The 20959-nt window shown below is 42.0% G+C and overlaps 1 protein-coding gene and 1 long non-coding RNA gene across 4 annotated transcripts; one reads left to right on the top strand and one right to left on the bottom strand.

Moving 5' to 3' along the window:
* Window positions 1-6760: 6760 nt before the first annotated feature.
* On the bottom strand, window positions 6761-11229 carry LOC141806851 (uncharacterized). 2 transcript variants are annotated; one of them, XR_012599795.1, is made up of 3 exons: window positions 9638-9977; window positions 9409-9542; window positions 6761-7135 (listed from the first exon to the last, which is right to left on the bottom strand). It is a non-coding gene; the product is annotated as an uncharacterized LOC141806851 (long non-coding RNA). The 2 variants fall into 2 exon arrangements; XR_012599794.1 differs by lacking the exon at window positions 9638-9977 and adding an exon at window positions 10210-11229 and having other exon boundaries at window positions 6765-7135.
* Window positions 11230-11246: 17 nt separating this feature from the next.
* On the top strand, window positions 11247-17593 carry otx2b (orthodenticle homeobox 2b). Of its 2 annotated transcripts, XM_074692536.1 has the most exons (4): window positions 11247-11545; window positions 13558-13765; window positions 14301-14452; window positions 15048-17592. In XM_074692536.1, exons 2-4 carry the CDS (start codon window positions 13669-13671, stop codon window positions 15669-15671), a joined length of 873 nt encoding a protein of 290 aa, XP_074548637.1. In that variant the 5' UTR covers window positions 11247-11545; window positions 13558-13668; the 3' UTR covers window positions 15672-17592. The 2 variants fall into 2 exon arrangements, with proteins under 2 accessions (XP_074548637.1, XP_074548636.1); XM_074692535.1 differs by lacking the exon at window positions 11247-11545 and having other exon boundaries at window positions 13513-13765; window positions 15048-17593.
* The last annotated feature ends 3366 nt before the right edge of the window (window positions 17594-20959 follow it).

Raw genomic sequence — 20959 nt, 5'->3', positions numbered from 1 at the left:
GGACAAGCACATTGAACCGTGTCCTCTGTACCCTCCCATCTTATTCCAGACACTGTATCGCCCTCCACTGAAATCCATCAAAACCCCTCTTGCCCCATGCCTGCCCCCCGCCCCCCTTATTGGAGGACTTCTCTCCACTGGTGTCTTTTCTTTTTTAAAGGGCAGAGATGAGTCCTGGGCTCTGCAGTCTTTCCAGGCGTCCAAATTAATTTGCGTCTGGGCAGCAACATAAGCAGCACGGGGCTATTTGATGAGAGTGTAGGGCAATGACATGCACTGGCAGTCATGCCTTGATCTCTTGCTTTCTTTCCTCGTCACTTTCCACCTCACCTTCGTGCCAGACTCATGCCAGCCTTGTCCACATTGGTGGCGCACACACACACACACACACACACACACACACACACACACACACATACACACCAAACCATGTGTTAAAAGAGGAGAAATATGGGGAGCGACTTCAAACATCTGCTCAAGTGATTGTGGTTTTATGTCCAAGTATCAAATACCCTTCTTAATGCAATCTGAAATTACCAAAACACTAAAACCTCCAGCATCCCAAAGTTAGAAAAAAACACACACAACTGTATTGTCCTCAAAATGAGGATGCACTGCTACCAGCAATTTCCGAAAATCCCTCCAGCTAATTTTCTGATCAATACCTCAAGAACAGATCAATTTCATAATGACAAACCCACTAAGGACATCTACAAAACAGCATTCCTTTAGTTTGATAAATGGACGTCAAAGTGAACTTAATGCAATTTGACATGCATTTGAAGTTGTGATCCAAAAAGAGGGACCACAGTTAATGCCTAATTAGCGTCCCTAAATAATAAAGCAACTTAGACTAATAATTATTGCGTGTAGCCGTTCTACCAGTTGCACTGACAATTAACCTTCCTCAACTGGTGAGTCGCAATTTGAGTAAATCCTGTTATCAGCAAATATAACACATGGCGTACACACACTCACACATACACGTTTCAAACGGCACTCAAGGAAATCTATGCAGTGTTTGCGGTCGGGAAGCAGAACAACAAAACAAACAGCAGATATCCACTTTCAGTAAACACCACCCAGCCACTTATACTGTATCTCAGCGGTGGCTTAGAGTGGGTGGGGAATCAAGTTTAGGTGGCTGCTGTGAATGTCATTGAACTACTTGTGTTTACGCAGGCTTAATATTGCCATGACAAGGTCTCATTAAATATAAAACGAACGCTTCAAAATGTATCAGGTCAATTCTGCCTGAGGCGCTAGTTTCAGAAAACGCTGCCAAGAAATCAACAGTTGAAAAAAAAGTAGAGCCCAAAGAGAGGTGGAGGAATTAAAATAACACCACGCAGTGACGGAGAACGTGACAAAACAATGTGTGATTGTCTTTGCTGACCACTCCTCAAGTTATAAATGCAGTCACGTCTATGATATGAGATCACTGGAGCCAGAAACATGATTACCCCGAGACAAAGTAAAGGTGAAAAGATTCAGGAGTGAGCACCCTCCCAAAATGTCTCTCCCTCATCCCAATTTGGCAGCACTTGGCCTGTTGCCCACTCACATTGTGTAGACAGCCCTGCTACTGTTGCCATGGGGATGTTTGGACCTGTGAAGGGCCTTGAAGGCAGAACGGCCCCGTGGTTGAGGTGGGGGTTATCAATCGCAGCAGACTCTGCTGGGCCCCCACCCAGAGGAACCCCCCCCACACGACTCCACTGGGCCTCTCTCCCAGTGGGTGCTGCTGCTGTTTTGAGGCTCTGGGTTTGGACTCAGTAGTGCAGGGCTCTGGCCTGTCCACTGGGGGTCGGCTGCCTGACTCCCATAAGCCCGGGCCAGACGGGGTGGGCTGGGGTGGGGAGAAGGGGGCCAGGCGAGGCAAGCTGGACCGTGGCCCAGTGCGGTGACTGCCTGTCTGCCCAGGCGCTGGGCCACGCTGCCACTCCTCCCTGGGCTCGTGCCCCTGCACTTGGATTTCAAAGGGATGTGATGGGGGGTGTGGGGGGGCTGGCTTCCCCTCTTCGTTTGCAGGGTCCCTACCCCACCAATTTCTCCAAAGCCCCCCTCCTCAAACGACCCTCTTTTCCAGCCCCCAAATGCCCCTCGAACAGCTTTTCTGTTTTAGCCATGAACCCGGGCTCCCTCTCACACTGTGCCATTCCCACCACTGCTGCCTCACATTTGGGGGGAGAGGAGGGGGGGAGGTTGTGCTGCTACACTGCACCCATCTGCCCCATGTCTTTCCATGCTGTGGACCATGATGCTGCAGCATGGCTCTCTGGGCGCCGTAAAGACTTTGGCAAGTACACCGGGCCTTCAAGCAACCCCTCCCTTTGTACTCTCCCTGTTCACCACATGCACACTGATGCACACCATCTGATTTAAAAACACAAAACCCAGTGATCACACTCATGTTGTAAGACAGATGGTGGGTAATACAGATGGATGACTCACACCAAAACTATAAGAAGTTTAAAATACACTGACTTTACTCCAAGCTACCTCACTGGACGCCAAACCATCTGACTAAGATCTGACTCAGATGTGGTGCCACTGTGTCTGTGTGTCAACCAGCTCGTTCAGCAACTGGCCCATCATCAGTGAGCATCCTACAAAACCAAAAATGACACTGACAGGCTGCGTTTCAATTGGCTCAGATCTCCTTCTCTCCCTCTCTATCTAGGTTTCTCTCTTCATCGCTCCCCGCATGGCATTTCTCTGGCAGGTTTTCCAGTAAAAATTCCTCCCCTCCTGGTCTCAGCATTCCCGCAGCCCCCCCGCCCATGCAGAGCAGAGTGGATGGGTTGTTGGGATGGTGGGATGGTAGGATGGCACTCCCCCCACGAGCTGAGCTGGTCCCGAGCTCCAGCTACAACTCCAACTCACAACACATTCCTCCAGCCGCTGACCAGTAGCCCCAGCAACCAGGAGAGAGGTGAAGAGAGGAGGGGATGGAGGCTTAGTGCAGGGTCTATACATGTGCATACTGGTGGTGTAAAATTCACATGAAATACCTCACAGGAAACAGCTTTGACCAATGATTGTTTTTCAATGCATCATCTGTAGTGTTGGTCAGTAATGGTACCACTGATAGTTGTGTTTTTAGTAGTGATGGCCCCAAGTAATTTAACTCCTGGTTGTTTGTACAGTAATTTAAAGGAACTGTGAGGAGTTTGAGAGTGATCTTGAAAAAGTCTCCCTTATAGATATATACCTGATCGTAATCCACACTCTGAAATGAGATCAGCACCAATATTGCTAGTTACAGGTTATTTTAAATTGCTACTTCTTAGCTTCCAGTTCGGGTCGACCAGGACCGGATTGACAACACCATGCTGGCTGACAAAGTTAAGTAAAGACAAGAGGTAAAACACAGAGATCTGTGTTTTTCTCTGCTGAAAACGATTTCTGTGACTAATTTTGTAGTGATAGTGGACACTGGAGCCTAACTGTCAGACAGAAAAAGGACAGAAGAGCAGAAGAGAGAATGGGAGAGTGATACAGCCCGAGCTAAAGGCTAACACAAGCTAAACTGTTTGTGCTAATGTTCATTCCAACCCACAGTCAGCAGTTATTCTGCAGTGGTCTGTTCAAACTTGAGAGTCTATCAATAAAATGAAGAGTGAGGTTACGTTAGCTCTGCTTGGGAGATGACTGGCAGGACTTAGCTAACCAGGGTTTGCTAACGTTACACATTACAGACATGTCTCAGAGCACCAAGCTGCCCGCTGTGCTAAATATAAATGGCTACTAAACTACATATAAACTGACAGTGTCTACTTGTTGTCACATTAGCCTACAGATACATCAGAGCACTGGGCTGACAATGTTGCTAGCATATAGCCGGCTACTAGAACGTTTGCTTGATGTCACGTTTCAAACCCTAGAGCTACATAACTGTACAGATAAGTCCCTTACCTCGGTGTGTTGTATCCAGTAAAAAGTTGTCTTGAACAAAGAAAATTTGTTTTGATCCGATCTCCATTTAGTTCAAAAACAAACACACTCCTCACTAAAAGTAATTTACAACAGTGTGAGGAGACTCCGGGCCACAAGGTGGCGAGGTTGTCCAATTAAAACAGATCTTCTTCATAACATCTTTAAATTCCAATGTTCAAACTTGTCTAACTTTAAGAAAACACAAAAAAAACGTTCAACTACAACTCTCTGTAGGATGGCAGTAGCAGCTCTCATTAAGTAGCTGATTTATTAATCAAGCTTTACATTAGGAGCCACACAGGCTAACTTTTTTACAAGAAGAGCATTCTCCAATGGTGTGAAATCAAACAGCAGATGATGAGTGAATCCCAGATGATGGATGTGTTTTGTTTTGTAATGGAGAGTTAATTTCCGATCGATGGTGACTTTACTCTCCAGTCCTTGAGCTGATGCTTTTCATGTCCATGAAAGCAATGAAGCTAATTTTATGTGGATTACTTTAACACAGGTGTGACATGGAAGGCATAATTCATAACTTTTTACAGTGAAGTACTAATAAGCATACATTGATTCTTTAACTGGTTTAGTGAAAAGAAATAACTTTAATGTATCTAGACCATTTTCTAATTTGTGCCATGTTGCTGTAGCCTAGCTTGCTACATTTCTCTAGTGGGTAGCTTCAGTGTCCTGAAGTTTGATTTGATATCTTGGCTCACTAAATTTTACAAGTAGCATGCCCAACAATAATTTTTTACAAAGGTTCAGTTTGACAGAAAGCCTCCTTGGTGGCCCCCCAATGTTCAACAGGCCTGCTTTAGAAAAGGGATGAGGTGCAAACCAAAGTTTGTCAGTCCAAACTTGCTCCAGCAGCAGTAACACAGGAGCCGGACAGTCCCTTTCTATGCTCCCCACTTCTTTTTCTCCCCCCCACCAAACAGAGCCAGGCGCTGTGTTGACTCTCCTAATTACAGGGGAGGGGCCGGCTGACAGGCGAGCCATCACAGATTCCCCACAGGCCTGGGGCTGGGAACGCCACAAACACCCGCCACTGTCTCCCAAATGTGATGGCAGTGATGTCCAACTGTCACAGGGGAGCCTGTGCTGGCAAAACCCACGGGCCCAAAGAGAGATATTAAAGACATGAGAGGGATTGGCAGAGTTGACTCTAACAGGGGGGTACGCTTGAGAAGTCGAAGTGGGGAGCTGGGGGCATCGCCAAAGTGTCATTCAAAGCAAAGTGGGGTTTGGACAGGGCACAAACACTGGTTTACACACACACACATACACACACACACACACACACACACACACACACACACACACACACACACACACACACACACACACACACACACACACACACACACACACACACACACACACACACACACACACACATCATTGCACTTGCTTTTATCGAACCAAGGCGGGAGAGTTACATGTAGCAGACGAGAAACCCAGGCAGTGGAGCCACTAAACCATGTGATGCAGCATGTTCGTAAAGAAAGTTAATCCTCTGGATAACATTATTCACTCTCCCTCACTGTCAAAAACACCAAGCTGCTTTCTGACTTATATTTCTGCTGTTTCAATCAAGGTCAGGCAAACAATCATTAGCTTTGTCAACACACACAACCAGTTTGGTTGCAGAGAGACACGGTTATTTCAAGCTTTCTCACTTATAACATTTTTAACTTCACTGAGGTGTTTTACTTTAAAGATTCATGCAGTTTGAATCTTGACCGCTGTTTTCAAATTTTGAATATGGCTCTGCAGAATCTATTGAGATTTTGTGGAAGTCAATCCCAATTAAACATTTGAGTGACAGAAGCGTGTCGTCAAAGCTTAAAGTTTCGGGCACATGAGCAGTGAAACTCACTTCTCTAGTTGGTGAGAAGGAGATATTTGGTGTCCAGCAGTTAAACTTTTTGGATTAGCAACATCTGCATATTCATAGACTTGGGTTTTTTGTAAGTGAATAAGAAAGGGTGGATGTAATTTGAGAGATTTTCTTGGGAGATGCGGGAATTGTAGTGAGCAAATAAAACTTTGTGAAACAAAAAAAATAGTTACGGAAGCTTGGTATTTTATGTCATAAAATTATCTGAAAGTTTCCTTTAATTTTCATATCTTAATACCTTAAAGGAAGTAAACATACTGATAGTTGGGAAAGGAAAAACCAACAAGATGTGGTTTATTGATTCATGAGTGTGAATTAAAAAAAACATACACTGAGTTTAATAAACTACACCAGTGTGTGTGTGTGTGTGTGTGTGTGTGTGTGTGTGTGTGTACACGTCTAACCCTCCTCTAAGGGTGGTATAATCCAGCAGAGGCTGTAATGCTCCTGTGCTGCTGGGAGGTCCCTGTGGAGGCACGGTGCCTGACCCTATCACATATTCAGGTCAAATACTCAAAACAGTGCTGTGAGAGAGGTTACAGCAGAGGGGGGATCTTCTTCTCCTGAAATCATGAAATCATCCCTCCGCTCCCCGCCATTGACACACACCTCAACCCCCGAGAGGCAAGACAAGAAAACTATTTGATAAATCATGAATAGTCACAGTTGTGCGAGTGCTGTGACCATTTCTAAAAATTTATTATGGGGATTACACACAAAATCACACAATGTAACATTTTCAAATGTGTTATGAATGCCTCCCAGAATCCAATTCAAATCCTAGGTTACCAAATAAGCCTGAACAAATCCCCCCACATTGAGTTCTTCCTCCTTTGAAGACTTGAGAGGTCCGGTCTGCAGGGCAGGTTTTACCACGCCGTGCAGACACCTCAGCACACACAGGAGGAGAGGGCTACTGAGAAGGAGGAGAGAGTCAGAGAGCAGGAGGTTTAACAATAACGGACTTTATTTGAAAATTATGACTTTCTAAACAGTATGAAGGCAGAGAAAGCTATTTGATTATTCAGCTAGAGGAACAGAAATGACAGAAAGAGTTGTAGTCACTTTGAAAAGCGGTCGTTTAATTTGAAAACACTTTGTTTACAGTGCTGTCCAGATTGTGCGTAGACAAGCTCTTCACTCAGTTCAAGTGTAACCTTGAGGCGACACACTCCTCTCGCCTTCTATTTGTCCTTGTATGTTTTTTTTTCCCCAGCAGTCTTGACTTTGCCTCCTCATTGATGATCTGAAGGCGAGTTGTGTTTAATTGCATCTGCTTGTTTGTTGGGCGAACTCCTGCACAAACACAACACAAACAATTATGGCACTAATTAAAAGGCATGTCATATTAATGGAAAGAGCAAACTTGGCAAACACAAACAGCTGCTCACTTATCGAAGCAGCACATTTGAATTCAGGGGTGAAAGCGTGTGCGGAAAACGAACACAGAATTTCCTGATCAGGGTACCTTTTCATTACAGCAAAAACTAAGACTCATTCTACAGCAGAAGCATTTCCCTTAATCATTTTAAGCAGAACTTTAACCAAAACTAAATTAGTAACATCATGTATAATTGTGGAGATAAAACCCCAGATGCTGAGTGCAGCCTGAGGATTCAGTCTGTGTGCCTCTGTCACCAAACTCTTCCCAAACTGACTCTGAAAGGGGCTCCTTCTCCATCTTTAATCCCCAGGGAGGAGACTGAATGTGTTTTGATGACCTCTGGGGTCAGTTACATGTTACATTACACAAAGGTTTAGCTTCTTTGTGATAAGGGGACAGCGTGGGGAAAGCCCTCTGTTTAGGCACCTTGCTCACTATGCAGTAAAGCAGCCGTGGTGGCAACATATCCATCAAACCTGCCAGGCTAATTAAAATACAGCCTGTGATTATCCTACTTCAGCTCATCTCCCTCTCCCTCTCACCCTCTCTTTTACTGTCACCCGCACACTCACAACCAAAAACACACACACACACTCACTATCCACAGTAATTACATTTCATATGGAGGAAATAAAAATGATTGTAACCTCTGCTGACAAAAAATGTGACTAAATTAGATAATAAATGAAGTCAAACTAAAGCTATATTTATGATGTAGCTTCCAGTTTAAATTGAGTGATTTTGTTAACCAAGATTAGTCTGACAGTGTGTGCAGAGTGCACAGATTTTTCACAGAGTAGATGAGCTGTAAATAATATATTTTTGTATTTGATAAGTAAAAAAATAAAAGAGGTGAGTAAAAGAGAAAAATGAAAGTTAGTTTTTTAAAAAAGCAAAGTAGTATATTTCAGTGTTCTAGGAAAAGGTAAAGCTGGTAAATTTGAATCTCATATACTGCAGGATTTTTCTTCCTTCCTTCTTGACATGACAGATTATCAGCATTTCTATGTGAATTGGTTTTAGTGGATTTCATCCCTTTTTTTCTCTCCTGGTTCCTTTTTTTAAAGCTCAGAATGAATTCCACCAACACATTCCTCATCTTCAGCCATGCGAATATCAAACACGAACACGAGGGCGAAGAGGAGAGGAAAACCTAGATGCTGTGAATATGCAGCTTTAAATTCAGACAACCCAAAAATCATTGAGCTGCTGTGATTTATTTGACCTGTTTAGTTAATAAAAATGTGAATGTCTATCTTCTTTTTATTGTGCATTATTTCTGAAGTCTGGATAAGGCTCAAAGAGAGCAGGGGAAGAAGAAGAAGGGACTGCCTGTCCATAATAATCCAATCTTGAAGTAAGATTTTTCTTTTAATGCTATCAAACAAGGGTCAAACATCAGGCCTGTCCAATGTATTAATAACACATAGGCTCCGCATTAGCCGGTGAGAATCACAGGTTGGAGCAGGCCTGCGGATCCTCTCCCTCAGGTTGAGAGCAGCAGCAGCGGAGACGGAGATAAAAGCGGCGGCGTCAATTAGCCGGGAGTCAGAGGGAGCCAGAGGCGTTTAACAGCCTCTGCCTTTAAACGTCCTTTTAAGATACACAGTCCCCGCGGAGGGCCTGCCTTTACACTTTCATAAATTATTTAGCTATTTAAAACGCTCAGATCAGGCTGATATTAGCATCACACGCCGAGATTTTACACGCTGCTGTTTGAAAAGCTCATGCTAGGAGACATTATCATGCAGCTGTAAAAAAAAAAAATAAAAAAAAAATAAAAAAAAATATCAGGAAACATTCACGTTTTTTAAATAATAGTTTTTATCATTCCTTTTAAAACAATTTAAAATATCTTCAAAAAATAATTAACATTTTAAGGCAGCTTGAGTTGTCTTTTAATGTACAACTACACCTGCATTAAATGTGATGACTGTTGGCTGTTGTGATGGAGAGTGTTGCAGTAAAAAAAAATTCTATAACAGTGAAATTAAAAACTGCCTTTGACACAAAAAGTCTTAAACATATAACTAAACATGAGTTAAATTTTGGTTTTCATGTAATCGGTTCAACCATTTTGCGATTTTACTATCCTTCTCCATGTGATCAGATTACAAAACGTGAGTTAACAGGCAGCAGACACGAATGACATAGTTTAAAACACCAAAAGAATCAGTCAGAGTACCTGGATGTATAGCCGTCCCTCTCCTCCAGACAGGTAGGCTAGCAGCAAAACTTTCCCCCTGCTCAGACCAGATTGTTTTGGTTTTTAAAAGAAACAGAGTTATCATCCATCCAGGTTCTTCTTGTGATCGACACCTGTAAAAAGAGATGTCACTGAATTTTTAACAAGTTGAGATCAGTTTGTGAGAGCTCTGAGTGAAAACCAGTCCTCCCAGCAGCTGTCAGAGCACCTTTTGACTCCCCCATGGCCTTCAGCACGAGCCACAGAGAGAGGAGGCAACATGACGATTCATAAAAACCCACCGCGTGCCTGTGTTTATAAATCTAAATCAATATTCAAATCTGTTTCAAGAGAGCGGGTGTGTCCGTGCAGGCGCGCGGTAAGTCTGTATGTGTGTGTGTGCACGTGTGTGTGTGAGTGTGAGTGTGTGTGTGCATGTGTGTGTGCGTGTGAGTGAGTGTGTGTAGGTGTTCCACAAAGCCTCTTAAGATGATACATTTACCAAGCCGTGACAAAAACCCTCGGCACATTATTTTGAGATGGGCACGCGGGTTCAACATTTAAGTGACACAGAGGAGGCTGATTTGTCCCATGCACCCTAAAGGTCTCACAGAAAATACAAAATAAAATCTCCTAGAAAATATCTATTCTTATCATTTTAGTTTGTTTTATTATTATTATTATTATTATTATTATTATTATTATTATTATTATTATTATTATTATTATTATTATTATTATCAGGTCTTTTCTGTAAAAGAGTTACAAGAGAACTTCCACTTTTATGCAAATACCACCTACCTTTATATATGTCTTCTCTCTTCTTCGTCTTGGAGAAATCCTTTCGTATTAAAAAAAAAATCTGGCACATTTTTGCCTTTCTCCTGATTTTTCTCGTCCTCTCCTGCAGTTACTTGCAGGTCTTGGTGCCTCCATAAGTCCTCGGAGCCCGGTGTTTGTCGGTGAGAATTTTCCTGTAAAATACTGTAGGGATTTTTATTCGGTGCAGGCCCGTGTGAAGCAGCATGATAGGGGAGCAGACTGGCTGGCTCTGCGGACGGGAGGACAGTTTTAAGAAAATAAGTCGCTCTAAATCCCCCTTTTTAGCGACGCGCAGGAATGTGAGAGGACGGTGCAGCCTTCACATAGAGAGACCGAGATTTAGTCCAGGAGAGGGCTTTGTTTTTTTTCTTCATCCACTCATTTTTTTGGTCACATGTTTTTTTTTCTTTATCTGTAGATTTTGACTCTACTTTTCATGAAACACACTCGTATATTAACTGACCTTTATTTTATTTTGCGTGATTTGATGCTCCTATCTGAATCTTTAATGAAAATTAGATCTTTAAAAAATGCACTTGTGGGTAAGTTTATTATGCCCCCAATCAACATGACTGATCAAAAGGTATGAAAGCTTGTGTCACGGCAATAATTTGGCACACAGCACAATATGGATTACGGAAAACTCTTTGTTCAGGCACACAGTCTAAGCACATATTTTTGGTCGCATTTTTCTCTCTTTTCCCCCCAAATACTGCCTCCACTTTATAGATTAAATTTTAAAAATCATTTGTGACTACACTGACTTTTCCTGCTTCAAACTGCACTTGTCGTCATCCCCTGGTTATTTATTATAAGTGTTCCCTCTGTGCGCTGGGATGGGGATGTTGTCAGTCGCCCTCGCTCTGCCATTGGCTGAGGACTGTGCGTCAAAAAAGTAGCTGGAGACATTTGTTTCCCAGAGAAAAAAACCCTCATCCTCCCCACCGGTGTGAGAGACGGAGACAGAGACAGACCTCAGCTCAGTCCTGCGGCTCCCATTGGCTGGCACTTTGTACAAAATCCAAGTCAAGCACTTCACTCACAACACACCAACAAATCCTAAAGGCGTTCATGCAGCCTCCTCCTCCATCACTGCGCCGCTGTAGCACCGCTTCAACACCCGATGTAACCGCTCAGCGTTTAACTTTAAACCGTGCTGCTTTCCTGCCACCGACGACAGTTGATCCTTTTCCTGCTCCTGCTCCTGCTTTTGGGCTTTTTCATGTGCCAGGACTTCGTTTGTCTGCGCTGACTTTTATTATTACTCCAGGAGGAAACCGAGCAGACAAAGAACTTTACAACTGCCGAATTGAGGGTGAGTTTCACTTTTATTACCTGCATTTCTTTTATCAGACTAACGTTTAGCATCACATTATAGTATCAGCTTACATCGAGCTCTAGGATCGCGAAACCAAACCAGTAAAACGAGGGAATCACAGATTATTTCAAACCTTCATTTAAAGGCTTTACAAAATATTTTCTATATTTTTTAAAAGAGAAAACGGTCCCTTATCAAAAAGCAGACGATTGCTTTCAAACTTACTTTTTTTATTTTATTTTAGCGGGGCACTTAGAGAGTGAGTGAGTGTCCCTCCTCCATAAATATTATTGATAAATTCGTACAGAAGTAAAGAGGGAAGTTATTATGCCTGAATATCTGTTAATGCCAGCAAACCAACACTTACAGCTAAATAAAAGCCTTTTTATGCTACAGTCTCCCTTTATTGTACCGTGGGGCTGACATTTTACACATTCCACCCTCCTACTGACTGAAGCCGGTGCGGCTAAACGAGGAGACCGGCTTTATACTTAGGGAATAAAGTTCCTACTTAAACCGTGTTTATTTACACGGATAATTGGTCGTTAATTTAGAAATAAAATTCTATAACGATTGAATGATAAATCTGGAGAGCTGTAGCTGAAATCTGCACCAAATGAAGAGTGTATTTAGGCCTCGAGTATCGAAATATATTCCGGGGCCTTTCCTCTCCCCTGGCTGCTCTGTGCTTCACACATGAATAATGTAGAGACTACAAACATACACGTCAATTGTAATAAGTCACCATGTGTTGGGTCGTATTTACGCGTCTAAACCCAAAGTTTAACTCAGTGAAAAAATATTTCTAAGATTCCTATTTCTTACTGGATGTTTCGAGTTTGATTTCTGCATAAGGCTGATGATGAATCACGTCAAACAGGAATACACAGGAGGCCCATGTTTGAACTCTAACAGTAGTTATTAAAGGACCTAATCTGAGATATAATTTCCAGGAGCCTGGAGCAGCTCGGACCGTCTTGATACCAAACTGCAGTTCTACTCATACCTGCCACTCAGATTATCTCGTTAATTCATCACCAGAAAAAAAAACATTTATCATAATTAATTTTTCGGACAAGGAGGTTGTTATTGAGCGGGTGTGTGCAACTGGTTGACGGGTGCGTTTTAAGTGTGACAGATTGGGATGAGGGGGTTAAAACCGTTGGATATTGAAAAAAGAAACTAATCAAGACGCGCAGTGGGGATGACGGCTGAGGGTCACTGAAGATGAAGTGACAGCAATCACGTTTACCGATCAACGCCACGGAGAACATTGATAACTGTTTAAAAGACTGGCACAAACTACGTGTTCAATCTGGACGCATGTGTAGGTTCAATGTATTGGAATATCACTAGAATAAATAATCTCGCGTTTTTTACATGAGAATAAAATATAATGACTTCTAACTGCCTTGAATGCAGGGCCTAATTTGTTATTTAAAAAATGAGCCAGGTGCTTTAAACAGACACCTTTCTTCACGAGCTCTTGATGAAGAATAAATATAATTTAATTTGGATTAAGGCGTGAAAATAATTTTATCACCTCTTCCTTCAATAGATGTTTTAAGTTCAACATATTTTAACTTCACTTTCCCTATTTGTTGGAAAAAATAAAGCAAATCTGAGTACAAGGTTAAAAAAGGCAACCAACACCTGAAGTATTTTTCATTTAACTTTGATGTTTGAGTTTTTTGTACCTCAATCAGCTAATCATCAAATATTTCCATTTTAAATATGTCTCACTTCATAAAGCTACAGCTCTCCTCGTTATTACTTGAACTCTCAGATGCCGTGCTGCAGTTTTAGTTCGGGGTACTGCTTCATGTTTTTGGGATGTGGAGGAGGGGATAGACATGAGGACAGCTGGAGATGTGGTTGGTGTTTTTTCAAGGGGCGCTGTGCGTTTTTGCAGGGTTCATTCCACGTCAGCGGCATGTTAAGAGACCTAATTCCTTTTTTTTCAATGCGCTTCCTCATCGATGTCTTCCTGTCTCGTCGCTTGTGAACAGGTGCCCGTTGTATCACGGACCACAGGGCGCGCAGAAGAAACCAAGTCCACCTCGGGAGCTCCATCAGTTTTCAAGATTTTCTCCAACTTCAGCCCTCAGACAAACATTAGCATGATGTCGTATCTAAAGCAACCACCTTACACAGTCAATGGACTCAGCTTAACGACTTCCGGGATGGATCTGTTGCATCCATCAGTGGGCTATCCAGGTGAGCTTTTATATATGAACACCTAAAAGTAATACATGGACAAAAATAGCCTGGGGTTATTAACCTGATGTATAGGGAATGTTACAGATTTTATTTTAAATCTTGTAATTGTTGCTCCCAAATAAAGACTGCTAATGTGTTTGTCGTAAAAAAAAAAAGTGAAAATATTTATTTTCGAAAATCCTTTGCACAATTCTTTAGAGATTATAAAATGAGACTCTTTAAGTCTCATCTTGTGATTATAATTGTATGATTTTATTTTTAGATGTGCCTTTCGAATGAATTACTGAAAATTGCTTTGATTTTTGAAAACAGCATCAATTTATGGCACATTACTGTTAAGTACATCAAGTGCTACAATTCGCCCCTGGCGTCAGTCTCACAGGACTTGTGCGTAATTACGCAAACAACAAAAATTAACACTGCGCTTCGGTTACAGATCTGCCTTTGATGACTTTTGATCTTCTTAATTGCTTCTCTAAATGGATACATAACAGACTTTTTTAATTTATTTCAAATTCCCTTTCATTTGCAGCAACGCCACGGAAGCAGAGGCGAGAGAGGACTACTTTTACGCGTGCACAGCTCGACGTTTTGGAGGCGTTGTTCGCCAAAACTCGATATCCGGACATATTTATGCGCGAGGAGGTGGCCCTGAAAATCAATTTACCCGAGTCCCGAGTACAGGTGAACTCACAGAAAAAAAGCTGTCATGTTTGGAAAGTGATTGTTGTGGAGAATATTTACAGTATGAAAAACAAAACATGCATTAGTGTGGCACCAGAGTAATGTACACTTTTGAGTCTGCTTCAGTTTGATGATTGGATTGCTGCAATAATGAGGGAAAATACTTCAAGCAGACTACATCTACAAATAATGGATAACCCTTAGAGGGAATTGTAAGAGGTAAAAAAAAATATTAAAAGTATAACTGCAGTGCATGAGACAGTCATCTTAACCTGTGACTGACAGTTTTTTCGAAGCTCAGGATTTTGTCTGCCTGAAATCAAGTGAAAAACTTTTGCCGGAGGGCTGAGATAATTTCACACGACGTAAAATGTACTTTAAGAGAATTCAGCAATTAAATGAGAACGTTTTTTCATGGTAGCAAAACTAGTAGGAGAAAGGTGTAGAAACCCTTGAATATAGTGAAAAGTAGGTTTTTACGCATAGGTTTGTCTGAAATAAAAAGCGTCTTTCAAACGGCTTACATTTTAGGTTAGATGACTGCTATAATAAAGGGATTTATTCGGTAACATGAACCCTTCTGTGCCTCTTCCAGGTCTGGTTTAAGAACCGGCGGGCAAAGTGTCGCCAGCAACAGCAGCAGCAGCAGAACGGGGGCCAGAACAAGGTCCGACCTGCCAAAAAGAAAAGTTCTCCCGCCAGAGAGGTGAGCTCGGAGAGCGGCGCCAGCGGCCAGTTCACACCCCCCACCAGCACCACCACCGTCCCCGCCATCTCCACCAGCACCGCCCCGGTGTCCATCTGGAGCCCTGCGTCCATCTCCCCGCTCGCGGACCCCCTTTCTACCTCCTCCTCGTGCATGCAGAGGTCATACCCCATGACCTACACGCAGGCCTCAAGCTACAGTCAGGGCTACGCCGGCTCAACGTCCTATTTCAGCGGCATGGACTGCGGCTCTTACCTCACTCCCATGCACCATCAGCTGTCAGGACCCGGTTCGACCCTCAGTCCGATGAGCACGAACGCGGTAACGAGCCACCTGAACCAGTCCCCGGCGTCCCTCTCCAGCCAGGGTTACGGGACGTCCGGCCTGGGCTTCAACTCCACGGCGGACTGCTTGGATTATAAGGACCAGGCGGCGTCCTGGAAGCTGAACTTCAATGCCGATTGCTTGGATTATAAGGATCAGACATCCTCATGGAAATTCCAGGTCCTGTGAACAGAGCAATCAGGTGTCACTTCAAAAAAACAAAGTGCACAAAACAGTGACGATCACCCCTCAATAAACACACAGGACAGGTTAGCACGAGGCAGAGCTCTCAGGGGCCTCGAAATGATATTTGGTCCTCCCAGAAAGAGGAGAAGTTTAATTTATTTTAGCACTGGCGATGAGATTCCCCCCTCTGTTCCAGGTTGTAGCCCCCCATTCATGTCTGTCAGTGTGCCTCTGTGCATAAAAACACCTGTTGAGGACAAAGTTACACCACAGCCACGGAACTAATGTTTATCCAAGAACAAAACTAAGTTCGTTCTCCTGCTCGGGATGGACAAAGCTCCTTGAAACTTTTCATACAACTTTGCCCAAACTGTAGGCAGAGAGACATGAGGACGGTGTGAGGACATGGATGCACTACTTTATTTAAGAAAAAAGTGTTTATAAGGAATCAATATGTAGTTTCTAAGAGACAATCAGTGTGTGTCTTATATAAATGGTACATATGTGTTTTTTTTATCTGTGCTAGCCTTCAAAACTGTGATCTGTTGTATTGTATGCAATTTGTGAGCCCCCTCGCATCAGACTCTCTGCTGTGATTTTAATAGATTTTTAACTTTTTTTGAACAACGAAAGGATGCTTATGGTTCGATTCCCGGCATCACGAAGAGAGAAGAGACTTTCCGAGCACATGGTAGTTATAAGTTAAGGGTTAGAGCCCCACTGGAAGTGACTCTCGGGCCGCTGAGAGCTCCACATTTTTGCTCCCACTCCACTGATCTGAGCACACGGTGATTGTGGATCCTTCACTGGCTCCAAAGATGGTGTGACCTCACCGCTGAAAAAGACATGAATAAAGGTCCTGTGAGCTTAACACTGTCATCAAGAGACGATCTCTGTGTGCCTGAACGCGTGTGTTTGTATGGGTCTGTGTTTGGTTGCGGGGGAAATGGGGAAAATTGAGTTGTAAAACTTATTAGCACAGTGAAGGAAACAAATTTGGGGATTTTTCTAAGCTTTGATTTACAGGAATACTTATAAACATAAAGTCTCTGAAATTATCTAATGGATCATATATTCATAAATTATTCTGTTGTCTTAAACGAAAGCGATTATTTTGAATTTGGCTAAACTTAAAAAATCAACTATTTTCCAAACAGATGGCGAAAATAAAGACAAATATGATTTAAATTAGATATTCTAAAAAATAATGCGCATGAGTGTTGTAGCATCTCCATGACCACCACATATAGATAAAAGTCTGCATAAAAACCATGATATGAAGAACACTGCTTGTACCCACTACATTGTATTAAGTGGTTTTAGAGCCACCCAGTGTCCGCAGAAAAGTGCACAAAAAACGGTTCAAGGACTGTCAACGAAATCAAACAAAAGATGGAGAAAAGAAATGAATATTGGGTCATGGGTGGTGTTATTAACATTTATTCTATCCCTTTCTTCGTTTCCGGTGATTCACTTCAGATTTCCCTCACAACGAGAGTGTACGCTTTGTCAGAGCACTTTTTAATCCCGGCCTCCAAGAGATGTTAATCCCAATATTTTACCGCCGGGTTTTTTTTTTTCTTGTGGGGCTGCAGTGGTCCCTTTCAAAGCCCACACCGCGTGGGTTTACAGGCCTGATCCCCAAATGTGCGACATAATGCCAGGCCTAGTATTTCATCTAAGGGGGAAATAAGAGAATGCATTTTTTTTGTTAGCTTTTCTCGCATCAATATTTAAAAACCACTAAATAAAGTTGCAGTGATTTAGTTAAATTAGCTTATAAATTTTGTGAAAACAGTAGTGATGCGTTTATACTGTTAATGCACCACTGCAGCTTCAATTATTCAAAGTTAAGTGCTGGGCGTCTTTTATCTATTCAAAAAGGCGACAAAACAATGTACTGTGTATTTTACATACCCATCAAAACTAGTCAAAAATGCAATAAAATAACATTTTTTTTTTTTAAAGCTGCAGTGCCATGAGGGAAAACGCTTCGTTAGATGAGTTAAATGGAACTCACTTTTGAAAGTTTCCGGATGGTGACATTTAAGGTTTTGTTGTCGACCTCCTTAAAATGTTTAGCTTTAGCTTCTTGAAACACACCCGAGCAGTCAGAAGGTTAAACCTGTTTTCAGTGTTTGTTTGCGTTTACTTCTGGTGTAAACTGAAGGTTTCACCGTCGGACTGAAGACATGAGACAATGCAGTGAGAGCGGCTGTGGGATGTGTAATGAGTCGACATGGCTCTGCAGAGGGCTAATTGTTAGAAGTCCAACATTCAATTAGCATCCTTGACATTGCCAATAATCTCTCTTTCATTGGAGGCTGCGCTAAAGGAGAGCTCTAATTAAAAGCGTTGCTTGAAATAATCGAAGCGTTAAAGAGAAGAGCGACTTTGATTCCACTCCTGCGTGGACACAAAATAGGTGTGTGTGTGTGTGTGTGTGTGTGTGTGTGTGTGTGTGTGTGTGTGTGTGTGTGTGTGTGTGTGTGTGTGTGTGTGTGTGTGTGTGTGTGTGGTTTGAATGTACTTTTTGAAAGACTTAATGACACAATAGCCCGTATCCATAACTTATTCAAGGGTGAAGCAGAAGTAGCTGTTTATATCCGGGTACTCTGTTCTTTGAACTCATCACACTGGCTGATTTCGAGCGTCATAATATTCAAGAATCAATTATAATATCTCCGCAGTGCAACGCCAAGTGTAGCTGCATGCATATATATCGTTATGGCGACAAACAATGCAACAATTGAAAGTTGGAAACAATAGCTGAGGCTGACAGAAGCCTGAATATTCATGAGCTGCGTCTGCGAGCAGTGTCAACAGCTCCTCCAGACAGACTGCTGCAGAAAAGGATGGAGAAAAAGAGAGGGAAAAAGTGTTTCAGGCTGCAGGGTCACTTTCAAATGTCAGCTGTGGAAAATGCCACAGTTTGAACCACTGAGAAGATGCAGGAAAGTGAGTAAAATGAGGCTCAAAGAGTCTTGAAAATGTGATCTGGGACTTTCCTATTTTTCATCTGGAAAAATCAAATAAAATAAAAATTAAAAAAAAAGAATAATAATTAGCAAATGGGCCTCAACGTATGCATCCAAACAAACTGGCAGCACAAGCAGGCGACTCAGTAAAATCAGAAGAGTTAATTTCCCACTCTGAACAATACACTTAGTTAACCCTGATCAATGCTCACACATACTTCCAAGAACAGCAGACTCACAATGTTATTGTAACCTTGGAGCCTCATGCCTTCAAAAGTGCACAAGTCATGAGGAGGATTAGATATCCGGCCTCTGCAGTACTTCATACACATCCATACAATGGGTTTTAATCAAGAGCGAGCAGGGCTGAGGAGCATATGGGACCAACAGACGCAGCATTAATCCCTCTTGGTTTGTGTCTAGCAGCGCCCCTTGTCCCTCTGGTCTCCTCCGCCTGGTACTCCTAAAACCATCACAGGCCTGCTCAGAGCTGCTGGTCACAAGACCGTCAGAGACTGTCATAGGAGGTGACTCTTGTGGTTTTTCCCCGCAACAGTCAGCAGGTGAGATTCACTCAACTTTAATCTACTCCTGCTTGAAAACTTTTGATGAAAATGGAGTCTAATTATAGGCAAATTTATGATTGAGGAAAAACAGCATGTCAGACAGAAACAGATCATAAAAAGTTCCCTGGAATGTGGGGCAGTTTGTTAAAATAGTAAAAATAATCTATGGCACTCATTAAAATTACCCACAAAATGTTTTTTGATAGCCTGCATGAGTGGCTGCTTGTTATTTACAGTGTTTGCATGTGCTTATATTGATAGACATTGTAATGAAATTAAAAATACAAGCAATATTGATGTGGATAGATGTGCCAACAACTAATAATAAAAAAACAAAAATAAATAATATTTTTAAGCTAATCCAACAGTATCCCCTTGAAAGTGCTTATCCGGGCTTAGTCGACATTTTTCTGAAATTATTTAAGTTTGTGACATCATCAATGAATTTGATAATCTTGTCAAAGATTAAATTAAAAGGGTTTTGTATAGCCTACATAATAACAGATTTAAATGTTTTTTTTTTTTTAAATGAAGTCTAAAGAGATTTGAAGTAAGCGCAGTAAAAAGCATGTTATTTTAATTTCTCAGACTGCTCACACAAATCCGCGGATTTACACAGATCCACAACTGATAATGATACCAGCAGCTCCACTAGCTGGAGGTCTGATGAAGTGAAAAAAGGGGCCACACATTCTTTCTGTACCAGTTACACTCACACAACCTGTGAGATAACCTCAGACCTGCTCACAGTGTTTCACCTTTCTGTGTTTTAGCTCAGGTCCTCTGCCCTCTTAAGTGCTCTTTAAAATACAATTTAAAAAACTGTCTCCTAAAATACGCCCAAACATTTGGCTTATAATGTTCATAAGCCCCACAGGACACAGAGGGCTTATCAGTTCATTAGCCACTTGATGGCCTATTTCAAGTTATAGAGGGAGGGAGGAGGGCGATGGATGAGGATACCACCATCCATTACCGAGGCATATTTTGTTAAGCTATTCAGGACCACGGAAAAAAAACCTCAAACCCATAAGAAGATTACCAGATCTCAGCATATGTTAAAAAACACATTATTACTATGCTTATGGGTCCTGCTAATGCCTAGTTAGTTAAAGCTCACCTAGTTAGTTTGGAAGAGGACGTCCTTTTGAGTAGGAATTGTTAACATACATTTTCTTTGACCACTTCGTGAGCATAAATCAAGTTCTGAACAAAAATAACAGAGTCTGAATTTTTGTTTGATGTAATAACATGGTAAAATAAAGACTTTGGTGATGGATTTTAAGCATGCAGGTTCTTTGTAACCCCGTCAATTAAATAATCACTCACCAATAAAAAACACTTTAACTGGAAAAATTTCATCATGGATTATGGTTCATCATAACACCCCTTATACAGTTTTACAGCCCCAAACTGATTAACAACACTGAGGCCCCCAAGGTTAAACAAAGTTTGGCCACTTCATATTTTAAAGATCAAGTAAACACTGACTTGGTTGTTAAAATCCAACATATAGGCTACACTTTTTGAAGCCACAGAAATGAGAGACAGGACCCACAGCTAATATGCAAACATGGTAGGGAAAATAAACTGGGTTAAGGTGTAACTTCCTTTTAGTTTCTGAAATATCCTCCCTAATTTGCAGCTGTCATTGGATGGAAGTACTCAGTTTGATCTTGACCAGGTCAAAAGATTTAATTAAAGGGAAAAAAAAGTGAGTTACAACCTGCTTTAAGATTTTTTTTCT

Source organism: Halichoeres trimaculatus, unplaced genomic scaffold (genome assembly GCF_033239565.1).
Source record: "Halichoeres trimaculatus isolate MK-OKI-2021-1 unplaced genomic scaffold, fHalTri1.1 fHalTri1_scaffold_17, whole genome shotgun sequence".
Taxonomy (NCBI): Eukaryota; Metazoa; Chordata; class Actinopteri; order Labriformes; family Labridae; genus Halichoeres; species Halichoeres trimaculatus.
Note: the sequence above shows the minus strand (reverse complement) of the source record. Positions and strands in the feature narration are given on the sequence as shown.

Bases quoted from the DNA above. Each gene is read 5' to 3' on its own strand.
- otx2b (XM_074692535.1), top strand. From the start codon at position 13,528: ATGTCTTCCTGTCTCGTCGCTTGTGAACAGGTGCCCGTTGTATCACGG. The intron at 13,766-14,300 runs GTGAGCTTTTAT...TTTCATTTGCAG, and splicing joins TCCATCAGTGGGCTATCCAG to CAACGCCACGGAAGCAGAGG. The intron at 14,453-15,047 runs GTGAACTCACAG...TGCCTCTTCCAG, and splicing joins TACCCGAGTCCCGAGTACAG to GTCTGGTTTAAGAACCGGCG.